The sequence below is a fragment of the Chelmon rostratus genome, chromosome 14 (genome assembly GCF_017976325.1).
Source record: "Chelmon rostratus isolate fCheRos1 chromosome 14, fCheRos1.pri, whole genome shotgun sequence".
NCBI lineage: Eukaryota > Metazoa > Chordata > Actinopteri > Chaetodontiformes > Chaetodontidae > Chelmon > Chelmon rostratus.
In genome coordinates this window covers 13,695,924-13,718,945 of record NC_055671.1, presented here as the reverse complement: position 1 = coordinate 13,718,945, position 23,022 = coordinate 13,695,924, and the positions used below count along the sequence as shown (strand labels likewise).

Genomic DNA, 23,022 nt, shown 5'->3' with positions numbered 1-23,022 from the left:
CTCTTCAAGTTTTGTCTTCTTTGGGTCATGTGACTGCCAGGAAGCTCCATAACCCTCCACCCGGATTTGACCTTTAAGAGAGAGAGTTCTTAAGATCAAACTTTTTTGGTTTTATTCAACTTTGCTATTTATTTTAGCATTTAAAATGTTGTTTTGTTCACAAAAGCAGGTGCATTGTTTTCCATGTTGCTACTAGTGATAGTAATAAATAGTCATAAATTACTCTGACATTTTTGGCAAATCTTGAATACTGCATGTGTTGGGCTTAGCTGTGCTTTTAGCTGCAGGTTTTGATAAATATAGTGTTAATTGATTAATACAAACTACAGCTGAACATTTGTTGAAGTTGCACATCTTTTCCACTTGTCGTTGCCAGTGAGTTTCAAGCCTTTCGAATCACTAAAGCTTTTGTGAACTTTTGAGCTCTTCTCAGATGCGGTTCCAGAAAAAAATCAATCTCCAGTCTTTCTGTTAGCCATTCTCTGTCACAATAACAACAATAACATCATCATTATTTAATCAGACTTTTTCCCTTTCACTCATTCTTCACTCAGTCTCACTAATATCCTTATTAAGGGTCCTGCAGTGTTACATAATCGTGATTGGCCCCTAGTGCAAATATGTTGTCTTAGGGCCTCTCCCCGACCCCAAACACAAGCACACACACACAACCACTGCAGACATTATCAAGGAGAGGCTCAACGTGCAGCTCCCAACCTGTCAATGCTAAGACAACATAAGTCCACTAACGATCATAAAAACAGTTTGCTCACTGAAGAAATGAGACGGCCCGTTTGAAGAGCTCGACAAGAGAGCCGTGATAAATAACTGTGCTGCCGCTGCTGCAGATGGTGCGCTGTATGCCACCCAAACATGAAAAGAGGGTCTCTATACTTTTTAGCAAAAAGGGGGAAACTGTGCCACAAAAATCCCACATGTGGCCAAAAATATATTACATCATAGTTATGAGAACTACCCAAGAGAATGAATGGAAAAAGTTGAAGGAGTTACGCTCCGCTATCCTCGGTCCATGTGCCGACCCTGACAGCTTCTGGGCCGCAGTGCAGCTGCACCGGCGATGTTTACACCAGTGGAAGGGCCCGTTGGTTCAGACAGAAATTTATCATGTAATTGTTCAAAGTGAAATAGTTCTGAAGGTATTTTAATCAAAGTTGATTATATCATCCATGAATCCTAATCACTTTGCCTCCTGTAATATAAATATGCATTTGTTTAGTGAATATTAATTTGTTTGATTACATTCATTTAGATTAAATAATTGCAAACTAGAATTACTAAATGTAGCAGAAGTTTCAAATGACAAAAATGCTTTTTTTTTATGAGACTGTTTGCAACAAACACAACTAAATACAACTACATTAGTTTTATGTAATGTTTATTCAGTGTTTTTAAAGATTTGCCAGCCTGACAACACATTTGGAATCCAGGCAGCTGTGACTTACTTTTTTTATTTACTTATTTGTTTATCAGGGACAGTATTTTTCCTTTGTTAGGCCCCATTCAGCAAGATCACTTGCTCACCTCTGCAACTGCTTAATGTAAACTGATACACACACATAGACACACGAACACATCCTCACCCAGGTACAGCTGCTGCAGGTGACATCAGGCCCCCCACATACTACAGACAGCTATCAAACACTACCAGGGTCCCATTTTTCATTATTCCTATAATTAGCTGCATCACAGAAATTGCATAATGCTGTCATTAATAATATTATTAGAATCATTATGACCATTATTTAATTCTTGCCTGTTTCGTTTTATATATGTCTCATGTCAAGTTTGTCTGTTTTTCTTCTGTCTGTCATACATTTTAACTTAATTTCTATCATAATTGTATATGCGAAGTCACTACAGTTTTGTTTTTCATCATAAAAGAAGAAAAATGAGAAAGATGTTACTCAATAATTGAATCATTAATCAATGAGTCAATAAACTCAGTCCACACAACTGGTTTCATAAACAAAACGTTAGACGGCGAATGAGCACTGTCTCCTGTGAAACTAAAACAGGAGACTCAGATACAGAGTGAATGAAAGGAGTTACTGAATAAACAAACTGCAGGTAAGAAGCGTCTCCTCATTCATTCGTGCATGAGCTCTTATAATCTGGGCGCTCTGTGTTTCTCATTCGTCATGTGTGGCGGTGCAGAGACCTCTCTCAGATGAGTCAGACATCCCTGCCTTTCCACATGGTCATTATCCTGTCCAGAGCCCTGCTGACAAATGAAAATGGCTTGTGCAGACTGTGACAAAAAAAATAACCCTTCTGATACTGTAATGGCAAATTTTATTTATCCAGACTCCAGCTGTTACATAAGATGCATGACATGGCGTACTTCTGTAGACATGGCTGAGCGGGTTTGGGCTTTAATGCTATTTTAATTTTTTACATTTCCCAGTTAATCATTTTGAAGTAGGTACTTCAGGTGGATTATTTGACAGCTGATGATGAACAAAGTCCATCAAACCTAATGTGTAACAGATTATGATCTTGTGTTCATGGCGTGTTTGCCTCCCTTGATATCGCTGGCGAGAGAATCGACTACCAAAATAAAGGAAACACCTGGAAAAATAAGGAACACAAACGGTAAAAGCTGATGGGGAGCAGTTTCCTGTAGCGTCTGCTCAGTGCCCTGGGAGGTAAGTTAAACACCAGTGTACACAAAGCCATCCTATCATTTTATTTTCATCAAGTGTGTAACTTGTAATGGCGAAGGCGTGGATTGGTTGGCGCGTGTTTCAGCATTTAAACTTCCTGTGCATGTGATGGCGGGTGCAGAGAGAGACCCAGGAGCGGAAACGGAGAAGGTTAACAAAAGTTTATTTTGCAACAACAGGCAATAACTGAAACAATCGCTGGCAGCGTGAGGTCCAAACAAAACACGAACTCAGAGAGGTCCAGAGAGTGCTGGGCTGTGTGGGCAAGGGAGGCACTGGAACAAAAAGAGAAGAGACAAACAATTAATCAAAAAGGTTCAGCAAGCTATCAAAACGTACTATACCACAGGAGACTGAGACCAACTGATACCACGGTACGTGGAAGTATACTCTGGCGTCGAGGAGCGTCTCCGCAGAGGTTAAATAGGCGTCCTAATTTCAGGAAGTGAACTCAGGTGTGCCCAATCACTCCTCGACGCATCGGGGGGAAGGGAGCCTCAGGAAAACAAAACGTAAAGTTACAGCCCACAAAACAGAACACAGGAAATGGACCTTCAAAATAACAGCACAGACAATACCAACCGCCACAGTACCCCCCCCTCAACGAACGCCTCCAGGCGTTCTACCCGGCTTGTCCGGGTGAGCGGCATAAAAGTCCCGAAGGAGAGAGTCATCCAGAATGAGTCCCCTGGAGACCCAGGAACGCTCCTCTGGACCGTAACCCTCCCAATCCACCAAGAACTGGAAACCACGGCCGCGTGGACGGACATCCAAGATCCGTGACACCGTGTAGGCGGGATGACCATCAATGAGGCGGGGGGGAGGTGGGGCGGCGGCCGGCGGGCTGAGCTCGCTGGAATGCACCGGCTTCAACAGGGAAACATGGAAGGTGGGGTGGACCTTCATAGAGTCTGGTAGCTTGAGCCTGACGGCAGACGGATTAATGATCTTCAACACCTCGAAAGGACCGACAAAACGGGGAGAGAGCTTACGTGACTCGACATCCAACGGAAGATCCCGTGACGACAACCACACCTGCTGACCCGGTCGGTACTCGGGGGCGGAGACGCGGCGAGCGTCGGCCAGCCGTCGGTTCCTCTCCGTGGAGCGGGTGAGAGCAGCTCTGGCAGACTGCCATACCTCCTTAATCCTCCGGAGGTGCTCCTTCACAGAAGGGACGGATACCGCAGTCTCCTGCTCGGGAAACAAGGGAGGTTGATAACCCAAACAGCACTGAAACGGTGACATACCTGTGGCCGAACAGGAGAGGGAGTTGTGGGCATATTCTATCCAAGGCAGGTGTGTACTCCAAGAGACGGGATGATGAGCAGCCACGCAGCGAAGAGCGGACTCCAGATGTTGGTTAGCTCGCTCTGTCTGGCCGTTACTCTGGGGATGGTAACCAGAGGACAGACTTGCCGTGGCCCCCACCGCCTTACAGAACTCCTGCCACACCTGGGAAGCGAACTGTGGACCCCGGTCCGAGACCACGTCGAGGGGAATTCCGTGAAGCTTGAACACATGAGTCACGAGTAGACTAGCAGTCTCGAGGGCAGAAGGCAGTTTAGGCAGAGGAACATAATGCACAGACTTGGAAAAGCGATCAATAATAGTTAAGATGACAGTGTTACCTTCAGATGGAGGAAGACCAGTAACAAAGTCCACGGCGATGTGAGACCATGGGCGGCTTGGGACGGGCAAGGGGTGCAGTAACCCCGCAGGGGGATGATGAGAAGCTTTTCCCCTGGCACAGACAGAGCAAGCGGCAATAAATGCACGGGTGTCGCGGTACATCCTCGGCCACCAGAAGCTCTGACGGAGGAACTGGAGGGTGCGGTGGAAACCAGGGTGACAGGTAAGTCTAGAGGAGTGAGCCCACTGGAGAACTTGCGACCGGACCGAATCCGGGACAAACTTGCGATCGGGGGGACCGGAACCAGGGTCCGGTTGTTGCTTCTGCGCCTGGAGCACGAGGGATTCGATCTCCCATGTAGCCATACCCACGATGCAAGCCGGCGGGAGGATGACATCCTGATGTTCCGAGTCCAGGGGAGGGGCATAGAGACGGGACAGGGCGTCGGGCTTAGTGTTACGGGAGCCGGGGCGATAGGAGAGGGTGAAATTGAACCGGCTCAAAAACAGAGCCCATCTGGCTTGGCGGGGATTAAGCCTCTTCGCGGTGCGTAAGTAGGCGAGGTTTTTATGATCAGTCCAGATCAAAAAGGGAACCGTAGCGCCCTCCAGCCAGTGCCTCCATTCTTGAAGCGCCCAAACCACAGCCAGCAACTCTCTATTCCCGACGTCGTAATTCCGCTCGGCCTGGGATAAGCGGCGGGAAAAGAAAGCACAGGGATGCAGTTTGTGAGTCTGAGGGTCTCTCTGGGAGAGGATGGCACCAGCACCGGAGTCGGAAGCGTCTACCTCGACCACGAACTGACGAGTGGGATCGGGGTGTTTGAGCACCGGGGCAGAGGTAAACAGTGCTTTAAGCTGGGCGAAAGCCTGTTGGGAATCGGGAGACCACTGGAAGGGGATTTTCACAGAAGTAAGTCTAGTGAGGGGAAGAGCTACCTTACTGTAGTCACGGATAAATCTGCGGTAGAAGTTAGCGAAGCCGAGAAACCTCTGCAACTCCTTCCGGGTGGTGGGAACGGGCCAATCCGTGACAGCTTGGATCTTGGCAGGATCGGGTCTTAGCTGACCCTTGGCGATGATATAGCCGAGGAAACCCACTGAGTCAGAGTGAAACTCGCACTTCTCCGCTTTAACAAACAATTTATTCTCAAGAAGTCTCTGAAGCACTAGTCTTACATGCTGTCTATGTTCCTCTAGATCTCGAGAGAAAATCAATATGTCATCTAAATAAACGAAAACAAACCGGTTTAACATGTCTCTGAGGACATCGTTAATGAGAGCCTGGAAGACAGCGGGGGCGTTGGTGAGACCAAAAGGCATGACTAAATATTCGAAATGACCTAACGGTGTGTTGAAAGCTGTCTTCCACTCATCACCCTCCTTTATCCGGACGAGGTGATAAGCGTTACGCAGATCAAGCTTGGAGAAGATGGTGGCGGAGCAGAGTGGTTCGAAGGAGGGGTCGATGAGAGGGAGAGCGTACCTGTTCTTAACGGTGATGTCGTTAAGTCCACGGAAGTCGATGCAGGGGCGAAGGGAGGCGTCCTTCTTCTTAACAAAAAAGAAGCCAGCCCCTAACGGAGAGGATGAGGGGCGGATGAGTCCAGAGGCTAGAGAATCCTGGATGTATGTCTCCATGGCTTCCCTCTCGGGGCGTGACAGGTTATACAGCCGACTAGAAGGGAGAGGAGCACCAGGGAGGAGGTCTATGGAGCAATCGTAGGGGCGATGAGGAGGCAGGGACAGGGCTAACTCTTTACTGAACACAGGGGCTAGGTCATGGTACTCGGGAGGCACGGAGGTAAGGACAGGGGGCGTGGGAGGTGGTGGAGAAACACGGGAAGAAAAGGGGTTGGCCGAACGAAGACAGTGGGCATGACAGAATGGGCTCCAGGTGGAGATACTAGCTGTAGTCCAGTCTATCTGGGGGTTATGTTTAAGCAACCAGGGGAGGCCCAACACCAGGGGAATCTGAGGGGAAGGAATGACGAAGAATTGGATGTCTTCTCTATGATTCCCAGAGATTATGAGCGTGACCGGGACCGTACGTTGAGTGACCTGAGCTATACGTCGGCCGTCTAAGGCGGTTACATTTCTGGGCACCGGGAGGGATTCAAGGGGGAGCTTAAGCTGGGTGGCTAGTTCGGTGTGGATGAAGCTCTCGTCTGCCCCTGAGTCAATCAGAACCCTCATGGGAAGCGACTCACGACCCCAAAGCAGACAGGAGGGCACGGTAATACGGGAGGGAGAGCTGGGATTAGGGGATGTCTGACTCACCAGTGCGCTCTCCGTCACGGGTGAGCCTGCCCTTTTGGCGTCTGAGGGCAGTTAGCGAGAAAATGACCTCCCTGGCCACAGTAGATACAGAGCCGCTGGCTGAAACGTCGCTGCCGCTCGCTGGGGTGGAGACGGGTCCGACCCAACTGCATGGGCTCCGAAGGGTGAGAGGAGGACGTGGAGGGAGCAGCGGAGTGGCCGGAGGATCCGCCACTGGCTGAAGGGGGAGCGAGGGAAGCTGGCTCGTGAACATGAGAGAGGCGAGTCTGGGCTTTCTCTCTCTGTCTTTCTCTCAAGCGGTTATCTATGCGTATGGCGAGGGAGATTAATGACTCTAAGGAATCGGGTTCATCTCTGGAAGCTAATTCGTCCTTTAACTCACTAGAAAGACTCCGTAAGAAAACACCTCGTAGCTCTAACTCCCCCCACCCGCTCTCTGAAGCTGCGATACGGAAGTCAATAGAGTAATCTGCCACTGATCTCGCTCCCTGCGCCAAGGAGAATAGGCGTTTAGCAGTTTCCTGCCCCTGTCGTGAATGATCAAAAATACGACTAAGTTCCCTCGAGAAACTGTCGAAAGACGAGAGAATGGGGGAGTGCTGTTCCCATAACGCTGTAGCCCACTGCGCTGCCCTGCCCCGTAACAAATTAACTGTATAAGCTATCTTAGCTCTATCAGAAGGATAACTAAGGGGTTGTTGATCAAATACTAGTGAACAGCGCAAGATAAACCCCCCAGCATTACCAACTTCACCTGAAAAGGGTTCGGGGGCCGGCACATACGGCTCACGCTGAGAAACAGACAGAGAGGTAGATTGGGCTGCAGCGGTTGCCGGTGGGGGTGGCGCTGGTGTGGGACTTGGGGAGGAAGGAGAGCCACGGGTGTCCGTGCGGCTGAGGTAAGCGGTGAGGTCACGGACTTGGACGCTGAGACCTTGTACTGCCTCCATTACTCCCCGCAGCATGTCCTCGTGCTGGCCGAGACGTAGTCCTTGATGGGCGAGCGCCGCTCGAAAGGGGTCCGAATCCGCTGGGTCCATGATTGGCCAGAGTATTCTGTGATGGCGGGTGCAGAGAGAGACCCAGGAGCGGAAACGGAGAAGGTTAACAAAAGTTTATTTTGCAACAACAGGCAATAACTGAAACAATCGCTGGCAGCGTGAGGTCCAAACAAAACACGAACTCAGAGAGGTCCAGAGAGTGCTGGGCTGTGTGGGCAAGGGAGGCACTGGAACAAAAAGAGAAGAGACAAACAATTAATCAAAAAGGTTCAGCAAGCTATCAAAACGTACTATACCACAGGAGACTGAGACCAACTGATACCACGGTACGTGGAAGTATACTCTGGCGTCGAGGAGCGTCTCCGCAGAGGTTAAATAGGCGTCCTAATTTCAGGAAGTGAACTCAGGTGTGCCCAATCACTCCTCGACGCATCGGGGGGAAGGGAGCCTCAGGAAAACAAAACGTAAAGTTACAGCCCACAAAACAGAACACAGGAAATGGACCTTCAAAATAACAGCACAGACAATGCCAACCGCCACAGTGCAGGAGCGAATCCTCCAATCAGCTCAAGTAAAGGTAATAAATGTTATCATGAGCATGAAAATCTTTATTTCTCTTGCCATCTTAGTCACAGCGTCTTCACCCGCTTTACCCGGTGCTGTATGGGAGATCTTGTGTTTCCTCCATCAACAAACCACGAGATGATAGAATTTGTCAAGGAAGAAATTATCACGCCGTTTCATCCTCCTCCAGCTGACTCGCTTGCTTCAGTTATTTAAATTGTACATGAGGTCATCCTTATGTTAAGTAAGCCGTATGGTGAAATTGATTTTCTACGGGGACAGGGAGCCTGATGAAACTGAAACAAAGCAGTTGCATGTGAAAGTGACTGTATGTGGGATTTACAACTTAAGTGTGTGTGATGTTTCGGTTGATTTTCTTTCATTGCAAGGAATCATTATGAGGTGCCGTCAGCATGTGAAGGAAAATTTGTTGGTGAAGCACTGCGCACGCCAAGCTGCCATTTGGATACTTCCTGCACCTCATGTGGAGATGTTTGGTTAAAATTTGGTTTCCATCACCAAATTCCCACAGACTAAACACTCATCTACTGCTCCATGGAGAGAGTGATGGATTTTTAACCAGCCTGTATTAACTATTAAATTCCCCTTCCTTAAACTACTTTGTAGCTGTGTGGTGGGGGTCACTTTTCCCTTTCCTTCTATATGCCCACTGTTTGAAGTCCACAATAACAAACATAAAGTGGCAGGCATTAGGACCCTGCAGAGATTGCACAATGTGTACATTGTTTTTTTTTTCCCTCTGTTAAGGAAACTGGGGGATTGTTTTTCTCCTGAGTGCGTTTAAGGAAATCAGTGAAAGAAGCAAAGAAGAAGAGAAACAGTATCAGATTTATCAGCATATCAGCACAGCAAAAGCATGATCTGGCCTGAAAATGTGCTGTAGAAGCGCTTCCTAACTTTTTATTGTCACAGGAAAAAGAAGCTATGTTGTGACACTTATAACCCGCAGTTGATTACAGCATGCATTACCCCCAAATCCCTTCAGAGATACACAAACATTTCCCAAGAGGGAGCCAAGGACAGTCAGGTAGGCGACAAACATTTGCTGTAATAATCAATGACTTATTGATTGTCTCCTTTCATTTAAACTTATTGATTGTTCACAGATCACCGACAATGAAAAGTAAGATGAACGTAAGCTGATCTACTGATAACTTTGGATTTGCTACCATCTTCCTTAAGCCCAAGTATTTCCTTTGATCAGAGATGTGCTGTATATTTCAAAGACTCTCAACAGAGGCTTCGTTGAAAACAGCAGATCAGAAGCACAACAGCAGGAGCTGCAGTCCTCCGCTCACAGTGGGTTCATTCTTTTAATAGCTGCTTTTAATACACAGTCGTGTACAGGTGTGAGGCCCCTGCTCAGACAGAGAAACACAGGGGGAACTGTTTTCACCCCAAGAAACGTAGCAGCACTGCAGGTATCGCACTGAGTGAAATATGAGGAGCGTTTCTTCCAGGTGGACCCAAAGGGTTCAAGACAGTGCAGTGGGTTTCAGAAATGTTGCTTCACATTCACATAGATTCAGTAATTATTCTCTTGGTTGAACTTATCCTAAGCAGTGGTGGAAAGCAACTAAGTACATTCAAGTACTGTACTTACCTGAGAAACTAAGGTATTTGTACTTGAATATTCAAATTTTAGACTACTTCATACTTCTATTCCACTAAATTTCAGAGTGAAATTTAATACTTTTTGCACCACTACAGCTTTAGCTACCAGTTACTGAAATGACTGACAGGCTTCACAGCTTCTGCACTTATAACATGTTCCCTGACACCCTGGAAATCTCAATGACTGCAGTAAACAGCCTATTTCTATCTTGGCTGAACACTGACAACAGAACAATTCAACACTAAAATGTCACTTAAACAGTTACAATATGAATATATCTTAAAATATGAATAAATACATGTGTGTATGTGAAAGATGAAACTACCCAACACAATATAGAGCTGAAATGATTAGCCGATCAATTGACTAGTTGTGTAGTTGATCACCAGAAAATTAATCTGCAGCTCTTTTTATACCTGATTAATCGCTCAAGTCATTTTCCATGATGGTTCCATCTCAGATGTGATGATCTGCTGCTTTTTTAAAATCTTAAATTACAGTAAACTCAACAATGATGGGTTTGGCTTGATGTTCTGGGTAATTGTGACAGGAATGTCTCACTAGTTTCACAAACCAAACCAATAATAGGTCGACGAAGGAAACAATCAGGAGATGGATCCATAATAAAAATAATTATCAGGAGCAGCCTTGTATTAAATAATTTTTAATTAGTTTCCCCTCAACCAACTGCAACAGTAAAATTCTGCTTACACATTAATGCACCAGTAGGCTATTAAAGATGTAATGATGTAATTTACAACACTATAACATGTGTGGGGGCCATTTTCCAGCATTAACTTACTGACTTTTGATACTTTAAGTACATCTCTTAACAATACTTACACACTTTTAATTAGACTATAACATTTTCATGCAGGAATTTGACTATTACAGCGAGGTATTGTAATTTAACTTAAGTAAAGGATCTGAATACTTACTCCACCATTTATATGAGATGCCTCCGGTCAACTGAGTTCAGTTCTGAGACCTGCAACCTACATTCAACTGGCAGTCATATTTGGCAGCTAATCATGGTAAACAAACCTCAAGGTCAAATACCTGTAGAAAATAACTATTTGACACGCTGAAGACATAACAGTTTATACATGTACTGTATCCGGGAAACCCAACACATTTTCTCCAGGTATTTATTTGCACTATTAAAGTGATATTCATGAAAGTTATGTGGATTAGCATTACACAACCCTCTCTAATGATCTTATGAAAGAGGTCACAGGTTTTTCTGATGCAAGCATGGCTCTTGCGCAACAGAGAGAAACACATTCACAAAACCATGCTGCAGAGGATACTACCAGCAGCTGGACAACATTACTATATGAAGTAGTAAAACTATGACAGCATGACAAAGGAGACATAATCACTTTGTTATTTGCAGAACAGTCCTTGGGGGCACCACAGCTTCATGTGACACGTGTCACAAGTAACTCATTTACCTGTGAAAGGACCAATCATCTCTGGAGTTTGAACTCAAATATGTAAGGAATCCTTTAGATGGACCGTCAGTCTGCAGGCCAGTAGGATTGCTGTTGTGACTCTGAGCATGGGTAAGCAACATTATCCTGTTGTGGCTTGTATCATACTATATTATCAAACTGTGAAATTTCCAACTTGTTACACTACAAAATAGATGAAGATGCGTGATTGTTTTAAGAGCAGGAACAGTTTCTTTGTATTGTTTTCACCTGATACAAATCCAGAAATTTGTTGGCACCTTTCCTCTGCATTAGATGTTGGAGCTGAGGTCTCTCTCTCTCTCACATTTTAGGGGCCATGCCATTGCATCGTGTGTGTGGAGTATTTGTATTCCTCAGTGTATGTCTGATTTCCTTCACGGCACCTTGCGATGGAGGAAACATTCTGGTGTTCCCAGTGGACGGCAGCCACTGGATCAATATGAAAGTCCTGCTGGAGGAGCTTCACGCCAGGGGACACAACATCACTGTGATACGGGCCTCCACCAGCTGGTACATCGCAGAAAAGTCTCCTCTCTACACATCCATCACCTTGGATATGAATGAAGGTTTAGAGAACTTCTTTGAGGTGTACCTGAAAGAGCACATGAGGGTATGTCATTTTGGATTATGTATTGGGCCTCATGGGGGTCATGCAGTCATGCATCAAGATAATCACTTATTCACCCCTTTCTTTGTGATCATTGTTTTCAGGCGCAGAGAGAGGGGGCCTCAGCACTTACTTTCTTCAAACTCACCAAACATTTCCTTTCTATGATTTCGAGTGCCCACTCACTGTGGTCTAACGCCCTAGCCCGTATGTTTGATGATGAAAAGCTAATCAATAGCATGAAGGATTCCCAATATGATCTTGTTCTCACTGATCCAGCCATAGCACCAGGGGTTGTATTAGCCAAGTATCTCAAACTGCCTTTGGTGCTCAATGTTCGCTGGATCACCAGTGGAGAAGGCCACTTTGCCATAGCCCCCTCACCACTCTCCTACATCCCAGTGCCAGGATCAGGCTTAACGGACAAGATGACTTTCATCCAGAGGGTCAAGAACATACTTTTCTACGGCATTATAGTGTTCCAGCAGAAAATCATGGTGGGGCCAAGCTATGAAGTCATCTGTGACAAATATATCGAGGGTGGATGCGACATCGTCTCGCTTCTTCAGGAAGCAGACATTTGGCTGTTCAGGTCAGACTTTGTATTTGAATTCCCTCGGCCCACAATGCCAAATGTAATCTACATAGGAGGGTTCCAGTGCAAGCCGGCCCAACCTCTGCCAGCAGACCTGGAGGAGTTTGTTCAGAGTGCTGGGGAGCACGGAGTGATCATCATGACTCTGGGAACTTTGGTTAACGCTTTGCCCAAGGAGGTCGCAGACGAAATTGCCAGCATCTTTGCCAAGATGCCTCAGAAGGTGACATACGCTCCGTGATTCACGCAATGATATGAAATTATATGGAAATGAAATGTTACCTAACAAATGGCGGCATGCACTTGCATTGTTTCAAGTTTATTTTGTTTCATTTGTCACATAAAGCATCTTTGAATATATTTGAATGTGCTCCCTATATAAAATGTAATACTATTATTATTCATTATTATCTAGTTATGCATTAAGTGGAGCTGCAGCAGTCATTATATTATTTAAATATGCCTTCTGGTGAACAGATAAACAGTGCATAAGTAATGATTTTTTCTTCTATTTTCTGATCAGGTGATATGGAGGCACAAAGGGGAGCGTCCTTCTACTTTGGGCAACAACACCCTGATAGTGGACTGGATGCCACAGAAGGACCTCCTGGGCCACCCACAGACCAAAGTCTTTGTTGCTCACGGTGGAACCAATGGAGTCCAGGAGGCCATTTACCACGGGGTCCCCGTGCTCGGCATACCCTTGTTCTTTGACCAGTATGACAACCTCCTCCGCCTGCAGGAGAGAGGAGCTGGCAAGATCATTCAGCTGGGAGATGTTAACAGCCGCACTTTTGAGCAAGGTGTCAACGAAGTGCTCCACCAAGACAGCTATAGACAGAACATGCAAAGACTGTCACGTTTGCACAGAGATCAGCCCATGGCACCCATGGATCAGGCCATCTTCTGGGTGGAATATGTGATACGCCATAAAGGGGCTCCTCACCTGCGTACAGAGGCCTATAAGATGCCCTGGTACTCATACTACTGTTTAGACGTCCTGCTATTCTTGCTGACTGCAGCGACTGTTCTGCTGCTCTCTACTTTTGCCATTTTCAGGTTCCTATGCTGCAGAAGTAGAAGAAGGATCAAAACCAAGCAACACTGAGGTTCAATTTGTCTAGAAATATGCTTCAGTGAGATCTCTGAACATTGTATTTAGACATATAGTACATCTTAAGTTTGTATCTCTGTATTATTTATGAAGTAAAATGATATCAGTCAACTGTCTTAGCCATATTAAATATAGTGAAAGTACTGAAGCCCCTTCTTTTAGTCAATGTGATTTTGCAATTTCACATCCACTGATATAATAAGATATGAAGCCATTGGCTCAATGCCCAGACAGTGATCCACTTCCAATGTAACAAAACCCTGAGCACTTTTTATCTTCTCAAACCAATTCAGATGTGACACAATGGAGAAAGTCCATATAATCAACATATGTTCTGAATTCTGTAATTTTATTTACCACTGTTTAAAAGGAATTGCTTTTGTTTGTTTTCACTGCAATAGTGGATATACTGCAAGAAAATCTTTCCAATTCCAGTAAATCACCCTGGAAACACAATCCTGTAACTTGAGTCTTGCCGTCTGTAACTCTTCCTTCACTTCATCAATGTCTTGGCCTCACATGCTTCCATTCCAGCAGAAGCCCTTGTCCAAATCCAAAGCTTGTAAAACAAATGCCCACACTCTATGCAGGACATCGCAGCTGACATTTTTGTGAGGCTATGAGGCCAAATTTCCACTGAAACCAGAGGACAAATCATACTGCAGTTCATTAAGTATTCAGAAAGATTTGATAATGATAAGAAACTAGAAAAACCTTACAGGGAAACAGATGTAGCTGGGATAAATACATTAATAAGATACTGTATGGGTTAAGAAAAACATTGTAATGGTTTCTTTGATATGCCTTTATTCTTTGTTATATGAGTGTGTGAGATCTCAATATCAAGAACACATGTATCGCTACCAGGACGCCGCAGGCAATGCGCTTTTATGGAAGCCTTGGAGATCGATCATGTCCTGCTTGTTATTCTCTGTATTTATGTCAATCCCTATAAATTACATCATCTTCTAAACTAAAATCAATGCCAGTGAGAAGACAAACCTCAGAAATGACTATGGAAAATCCTATAATTTTAGACAATGGACAATATTAAAACCTAAACAGTCCAGAAACAGATCCCTTGAAACAATCAGCGGCTGGAAAGCAGGGGTCTCTTTGATAAAAAATCAGCTCATATGGTTTTGATTTATAAGAAGAGTGAGGTTGTCTTGGTAAATCCAACTACAAGCTAAATTACACTTCACTTATCATTGGGCGATGCCCTGCTTGAGACAGCTCAGTTTACTGATGAGGAAAGCAAATCTGTGAGCCTATTCCAAGGTACAAAGGTAAGATGATTTATGAGGCCTGGATCCACATGAAGTATAACCCTCAGAGGGAAGACAGACGAAGAAAGAAACACGGGTTTGTGTGCACAGTCACCTGTGATTTTAATGTCTTGTAATCCATAGGAACGAATCTGAAATGTGAACTTTTGTGAATCAAATGAATTGGGGAAAGTCAAATTTGTGGTTCCTAAATTATTACAATGACTTCACCATGTTAATTTATGGTAGCTGATAAAACAAACATTTCACTATAAACCCATTTCCAAAATAAGTTGAGAGTCTGTGTAAAATGTAAATGGAAACAGAATGTGATGATTTGCAGAACACAGAAATCCCATATTCAATTGAAAATAGCACAAAGACAACAACAGTTGGAAGTTTGTTTTGTCGTATTTTACGTTTCATAATGTGTCAAACATTTTCAGTGGGTGACAAGTCTGGACTGCAGGCAGGCCAGTTTTGCAGTCGGACGAGTTTACTCTGGAGTCCTGCTGTTGGAATACATGCAGAATGTGGTTTGACATCGTCTTGCTGAAATAAACAAGGCCTTCCCTGAAAAAGACGTCTACTTGCAGCATCTGTTGCTGCAAATCCTGTATATATGTTTCAAAATTAATGATGCCTTGAAAAATGTGCAGGTTACCCGTGTGCCATGTGCACTAATGCAGCCCTGTACCATCATTGATGCTGGCTTTTGAACTGTGCACTGATAACAGGACAGATGGTCCCTCTCCTCTTTAGCCCAGAGGACTCCACATGCATTATTCCCAAAAAGAATTTAAAATTTTGACTCATCAGACCACAGCACAGTTTTCCACTTCACTTCAGTCCATCTTAAACGACCAGAGATGGTGGGTTCTGTATTTGAGTTTCTGTATTTGGGTTTCTGTATTTGGTTTATATACAGTTTCCTCTTCTGCAGAGATGAACTGTGTTGACAGACAATGGTTTCTTCAAGTGTTCTTGAGCCCAGGCAGTGAGTCTACCACATGTCTTCTTCAATGCAGTGCCGTCTGAGGGCCCAATGTTGTTTTTTAACCTTGTCCCTTGTGTACAGAGATTTCTTCAGATTCTATGAATCTTTTGATAATATTATAAGCTGTAGACAATGAAATCCACAAATTCTTTGCAGTTTTATGTTGAGAAACATTATTCTTAAATTGTTGCACTACTTGCCAGCGCAGTCTGTCACAGAGTGGTGAACCCCTCCCCATCTTTACTTCAGAGACACTCAGCCTCTCTGGAGGCTCTTTTTAAACCCAATCATGTTACTAACCTGTTGCCAGTTAACCTAATTAACCGTGCTCCACCAGCTGTTTTCTGCTAGCATTTCACAACTTTTCCAGACTTTTGTTGCCACTGTCCCAACTTTTTGGAAGTGTGTTGTTCGCAACAAATTCTAAACGAGGACATCATTTTCAAAAACAATGAAATTTCTCGGTTTCAACATTTGATACATTGTCTTTGTGCCATTTTTATTTTTTGCAAATCATCATGTTCTGTTTCTGCTTATGTTTTACACAGGGTCCCAACTTTTTTGGAAACGCGGTTGCACATAGAATTCTGTATAAATAATCCATAGTGGTAAGTCAGTGTTTCATTTTTCTGCTCTCATCAGACACTACCTTGCTGAGGTGTCTATCTGTTCCTGTCAGACGATGCATTTCATTTTCATGGTCAATGATTTGACATGAAGATATATACATTTGTAACAATCCAATTCACTGTGATTCAAAACTGATTCAATTCTCATCTTTGTCTCTTTGAATCCACAGTTTTTCACAATATTTCACCACATTTCACCAGTGAGGAACTGCTGAAGTTTTAACAGCCACCTTTCGACCCTATTTTTTGATGCTTGGTGCTTTTGGTGCGACGTGTTGCTGTGGTAAATATGGTAAATTTGAAGTGGCCATAGAGCCCTGAAAAAAAGGTGAATGAACCACAATTAAAACTAAATGGAGGAATAAGATGGAAGAATTGATGCATTTGTTTCTTCTGCGTAAATCACGTTTTAATGATGTGGTGAAAGAAGCCAAACAGATCAGTCTGCACTATTTAAACAAATACAAATCTAATCTAAATTGGTCCAACAAGATACTCAAATAGGCATTAATAGACTTATTTTCTGTATGTTGATATGCAATGGCTGGATGCCTTTAGTGCACTGTGGAAACGTTCCAAGTTTCCCTTTTCAAGTCAGATACAGCACTTCAGAACTTGAAATCACATGCCTCTGTCATGTTGCAAAAACGTGTCCTGGCAGATGAACCGCATTGTCTTTATCATCTCAGAATAAGTGACTCTCCAAGTCAAGGATGAAGCTCAAAGTCAACATTTACTGCAACCCTACTTCCTGTGTGGAAATCCACGTAATTCTGGGTTGCTGCTCACTGCACAACTTTTATGTGTTGTGCTCCACATTAGTTTTGCCCCGAGGGACACCTCGACGAGTCCAGACATGGGGTCAGACACCCTAACATCTGCTGCAGGAACAGCCAACATGCATACATAAAACAGGTGCTGTGCATGTCTCTGCCTCATCACTGGTATCACCTACTGTGACAGTGAGAGCTGTGCACAGAGTTCCTCCCTTTGTGTCCTGAAACTGTTTTCAGCTCCAGCTCTTTTCCTGTCCTTCTCCCTCCCCGCCTGCTTCTCTGACTTTGCGCCCCCTGTTTCCTTGGAAAATCCCTCCTGTGATCATTGTTGGTACAGGATGATGTCACCGTGCATGTTCTGTGTTAGAGACCAGTCAAGGCTGGGCTGTGAATACAAAGAGAGCAGATCCCTTTACATGACTGAACACTAAGGTTTGAGTATGGGTGTACCTTCAGCAATGAGCAGATTCTGCACAATAAAGGTAAAACATGGGCAACTGTCAAATAATAAAGGAATGACAAAGAGCCAACACATCCTCATACCTAAATGACTGAATAAGTTGATTGCCAATAACTCTCAAAATGCCATATATTACCTCTGGAGAGTACCAGCGACAGGCCACTACAAAGAAGTAACGCAATCGATCAATATGGTTGTTTTACTGGTGAGAATGGGCTTCAAAAAGCAATGTAATGAAAGGTAACAGAAGGCCTGATTTTATTTAATTTCTCTGTTACTCTGTTTGAAGTTTACTGGCTGCTATACACATGGATATTCTGATTACAGCGGACATTTGAGCTAGCTAAATCACCTTCATTTGCCTGGATTCTGGGATGCATCAAACCTCAGATTTTTCAATGTATAACACATCAAACTGACACATTTATTTATTCGCCTCGCTCTAATGAGCTGTGCTGAAAATCGCTTTGGACCTGGATGTTAAGAGGCCTCATTATTTGACTTGGCAGCTCGTGTTACTACAAAGGAGGAGATCACTTAGAAGGAAAAGAGAAAACTAAGTGTTCATAAATTAGCTGATACCACGCAAACATTAGACTTTAGTGGCGAAGTTTGGCAAAATCAAGCTAGTGTTTTTGTCTCAAGGCTTAATTTTGCGTGTGTGTACAGTAAATGTTAATTCTACAAAGCCGTATTGCTCCATAACTCTTCTCTTCAAACTACAAGCATGCACTTGCAGCTCCATGCACAGCTTTCTCATCACTCAACGCCACACACACACACACACAAATTCAGCCTCTTTGGCTTTTGCTCCCTAAGGGCATCTGCGAGGCGTGACATCATTCCCTTCGCAGACACACAGATTACATTAATTGCTCTCTCTATGGAGGAACTACTGGCCAGGAGCACAAATGGATCCACTGAATGTGCACAGCAAATCCTGCTCTGCTATCGTTGGCCGTTGGCACGTGTTGTTGTCTGTTGAGCCTTTAAATCACAGTCATACTTCAGCGATGTGAAAGTCTTCCAGACAGACCACATCATCTGTTCTCCAGCATCTGTTGGGTCATATAGCTAAAGCCATGGTGGCACCTGCTGGTGTTCGTGACATTTCTCTCACTGCATGTGTCTTCATCGTTCTTCTAGACTTTTAAAGGATTACAGTTGTATTGTTGTTTTTTAAATGTCTGTGGGCACAGGGCATGCAATAATAGTAATTTTCCTTCTCTTTGGCACTGTGTAAATTTACATTCCCAAATGGATTCTTCATCCCTGATTTTCGTTCTATATTTATTTACATCTTGGCACACTGACACCATTAAAAGTATGCCAGATTATATTCTAGCAGTTCCTGCTTGCAAATTATCCGTAAATGTACATGCAGCTTTCACAGATTTCCTTAAAAGCAGAAGAAAATTAAAAACATGATGATTCTCTCCCAAGATCTGGAGTGAAACAGAGCATCTTTTTCTATTTTTTCTGAGATTTATGAATGTTAATTCAGGATGTAACAATCGTTAATTCATTGCCCTTTAATCGAATTAGTTCTGAGTTTTTCAGTTTCTGTATGAGTCTGAATTTATTTTTACTAAAGATTAGACTTTTTGTAAATATGTAAATATGTAAATGCAACTTGTGAAAGCAGCTTGTGTTTGGAGTTACTGCCTTTCCACACAGCTTCAGATCTTGAAGCATACTTACACTGATGTGCACTCTGTTTAATACATTTATTTTTAAGGCGTCAGCATTGCTAATGCTACAGAATTTGAGTTGGATGAGAATGTTAATATACATGTTGTCTGAATACAATGATTAAAACCTTTTTTTTTTTTTTTTTAGAATCCTGCTGTTTCTGGTTTGTTATTAAGGATCTAACTGTGAATTCCCGAGCAAAAACTCATCAGCTATCAGTAAGCAGTGAAGGACTACTTAATGATTACTGGGGATGGTTTATCACTTTATTTTGGGCCGCACAAAAATTTCTAGATTATAATCCTGACTATAAATAAGGCCTCTCATTTATTGCACTGTAAATGGCCTCCTCTCTTGTCTTGTCCCTCTCACTTTTCTTGCATTATTTACAGAAACTACTTGTCTGCTATGCTGTATGATGTAGAAACCCTATGACAACACACAAACTGAACATGCAGTGTGAGATCAGTGGAAGTGGCACATTTGGATTGATTTGGAAGAGCTTCTCCATCACAGTTCATCGATAATGAAGTGAATCCTGGATGGCACAGAGCTCTTGCCTCTGCAGAGCTTACCCTCAGCCTCCATAAATTTCAGATTCATAGCTCTGGTCATCTGGTTTTCATTTAGAGCTGGAAAGACAGACAACAGAGCTGTCTGGCACTGAGCCTGGAGGACAAGAGCGGGCTAAGCCTTTGGGTCAAACCCTTGGAGGGGATACAGTTCAGTTTCAGCATAGTAACACTTGTCTAAACTGTGTATTCATTTGGCAAAGTAGTGGTAGTAGTAAAAGAACTATTTGGCTCTAAATGCATGTGTCCCAATGTCACAGTATGTCACTAATACCATTCAAAAAATACATTTTTAGACACATTTACTTTACAAGACCACTAAACCAATAACACACAGAACAAGGTTACACATTAAAAAAAGAACAGCAACCGTATTGACGAAGCCATCATTTGATTCAGATTTATAATTTCTGTTAAAAAAATGGTAATGTGGAAAACGTGTTACTTGTGACATAAATGTGACATAGAGAGACATATGCACACATGAGCATGTGTGAGAGAAAAGTCAACAAATGGCTGAAAAGCAGCAAAATGAGAAGCATCAAATATTTTGCTTTTAGTAATGAGCACAACTGGAGGCCAGAACATCACAGCAATGTCAATGGCCATCTTTAAAAAAAAAAAAAAAGGCTTCATCTTCATCTCTAATGATGAAAAGTCAGATCACTTTTTAAAATGGAATAAAAATGGCTCAAATCATTGTCTAAATCTTAATCTTGCACATGCGCCAGTCATGATGCAATTTAAAAAAAAATAAAGTGTTAAAAACACTGGGTCTTTATTTGGTGGTGAAATGTTATAATTACGTTAAACTGCTAAAACATTACAGTGGAAAACAGAGTGCGCCATGTGGAGAGGCCAATACTGGTTTCATTTCAACAAATATGGGCTAAATTACGATGAAAAGTTAATGTTCGATTATAATGACATATTCCCACAGGCTGACATGAGTGTTATAACTAAGTTACTCACTGACATTCACAGACCATTTCAGTGCTGATTTCCATTCTTTTTATGTTTACTTCTTGTACCCTAACTTTATTATTGCATGAATCTGCAGAGGACTGTGAGTTCATATTTGGCCAACTGTAGCTACTGGAACATGATGACAGGATCTAAATCGTATCCATGGTTCTGGATCGAATGTGTCTTTGTGAGATTCATCCAATAGTATTATTTTTTCAATTGCTCATGACAGAGAGAAACAAAAGGGCCATTCTGCAACCCCACAGTATACTCACAGGAGGGGCACTGATTTCAACACTCCTGAAGTGTAAACTGATTTTTATTTTCCTGACACAGTTTAGTTATCTCCTGCATGCAGTTTAACACTACAAACTGAGATAGTAGAAAATTATTAGATACATTATTAATGAAATTAACTGCTGCCATTACCCATGCTAGACCACTATTTCGATGCTCTTCTGTGGATATGATGATTTTCTATCTCAGTGCTGCAGAAGTAGACCTGTAGAAATCTAGCCCTGCAGTGTCATGTGTATTGTATGTGTTGTATGAAAAAGTGTGGTGATGCTGGGTCTTATTGATTGATTCAAAGTCCAGTTTTACTCCAACTGATGCTTATTTGTTTAATGCCACTACCAAGGAGAGTGCAAAGAGTTTAAATGCATATGACTTTTGTAAAGAGTTATAGATGGTTGTTTAACCCCAAATGACCAAACACGTGATGCGAGAGGGCTTGTGTTTATCCTGTTATCCCCATCTGTTCATTGACATAACATAAGTGCAGACAAGGAAGAGCAAGAGAAGTGCCGTTTGCACGCTTACATGCATCTTTCATTGTACTGTATTAATCAGTGTTGGCAGCAAGTTGATCTAATCTTTTTAAGCATTGTATACTTTATGTTAGCATGATTGTTTGAATGCTGTACATATACCTCCGATTTAAACGTGAGAGAAGTTTAGTAGTAATAGTAGAGATCGTTTAACTGTTACTCTGATTCTAAAACAAACAATAGTGATAATACAAATTTTTTACATTTGATAATAGTATATCAAATGTAAAAAATGTGGAGATTACATGGATAATGCCAATATGCACGCTGAAGGAGACAATGGATGAATTATGGCTCAATTAAGTCAGAAGTTTATTAACTCAAGTAATAAACCTGCCAAAACAAAATGCAGATTTTAAGCATTTAATAATATTCGTGTTGACTATGATGCTACTATTATCTGCAATTTTCTTTTCATAAACAGGAGAAAAACAAATACCCGATGCTTGCCCGAGGACACTGTGGTGGATTTGATTAAAGGCTTAACGGTGTGTCATTATTTGATCAAGTTGGGTCATGCTCATGATCTCATGATATAATGATCTGGAGTTCAGTCCAAAAGTAATTAGGCATAGTCATATCCCTTCACAACGTCCAAATTGTTGGAAGTGCGCTCCCGGTGTACCGCAAGCAGTTATTTCATTGTTAAAACTAATTATCCATCACTTCAAGTCGGTGATCCAGGGGTGCAGCTTCATCAGGTGTCTGTGCGAGCTTCTACAGGCTTGTGCTGCATGAGCACCCCTAGTGAGCTAGCATACTACAAACTACATGACCCCTTTTCGTCACCTTGTTATCAGCGCTCGGTGACTTTAAGCCTGCAGTCCTTGTGCAAACTTCAACTCCCTTCTGCTGCTGCCCTGGAAGAGCTGCCATGGATCAATTTAATGATGTTGCAACAGAGCTGTGCTGCACACAGAGGACCACATCATACTTTCTAGCTCATGTTTGCTTTCTTCTGAGAAGGAAAATATGATATGCTGCAGGAAAAGATGAGTCAAATAGATGCAAGCTTGTGTAATATTACTGATACATGTGCTGCAGCGAAAATAGTGTATTGTGTAACTATTATGTAATTCCTCAAGCCTGGCATGTTTTTGTGTACGATGGGTATTCTCACCATGCAGATACCCTTCGATCAAGAAATGCAAAGGACAAATATTCAGCTTTTCAGGAAATCATGTAAATGCTTCTGGCAGGTGAGGTTTATAAGATTCATTTGCAGATGAGCCATGTGAGGCACA

The 23,022-nt window shown here is 43.1% G+C and overlaps 1 protein-coding gene across 9 annotated transcripts; it reads left to right on the top strand.

Moving 5' to 3' along the window:
- The first annotated feature begins 8,948 nt into the window (after window positions 1–8,948).
- Window positions 8,949–14,343, top strand: ugt5d1 (UDP glucuronosyltransferase 5 family, polypeptide D1). Of its 9 annotated transcripts, none has more exons than XM_041952392.1 (7): window positions 8,949–9,209; window positions 9,289–9,305; window positions 9,409–9,481; window positions 11,194–11,362; window positions 11,584–11,882; window positions 11,984–12,697; window positions 12,998–14,343. In XM_041952392.1, exons 4-7 carry the CDS (start codon window positions 11,359–11,361, stop codon window positions 13,580–13,582), a joined length of 1,602 nt encoding a protein of 533 aa, XP_041808326.1. In that variant the 5' UTR covers window positions 8,949–9,209; window positions 9,289–9,305; window positions 9,409–9,481; window positions 11,194–11,358; the 3' UTR covers window positions 13,583–14,343. The 9 variants fall into 9 exon arrangements, with proteins under 9 accessions (XP_041808326.1, XP_041808324.1, XP_041808323.1 ...); XM_041952390.1 differs by having other exon boundaries at window positions 9,289–9,316; window positions 11,199–11,362; XM_041952389.1 differs by having other exon boundaries at window positions 9,289–9,316.
- The last annotated feature ends 8,679 nt before the right edge of the window (window positions 14,344–23,022 follow it).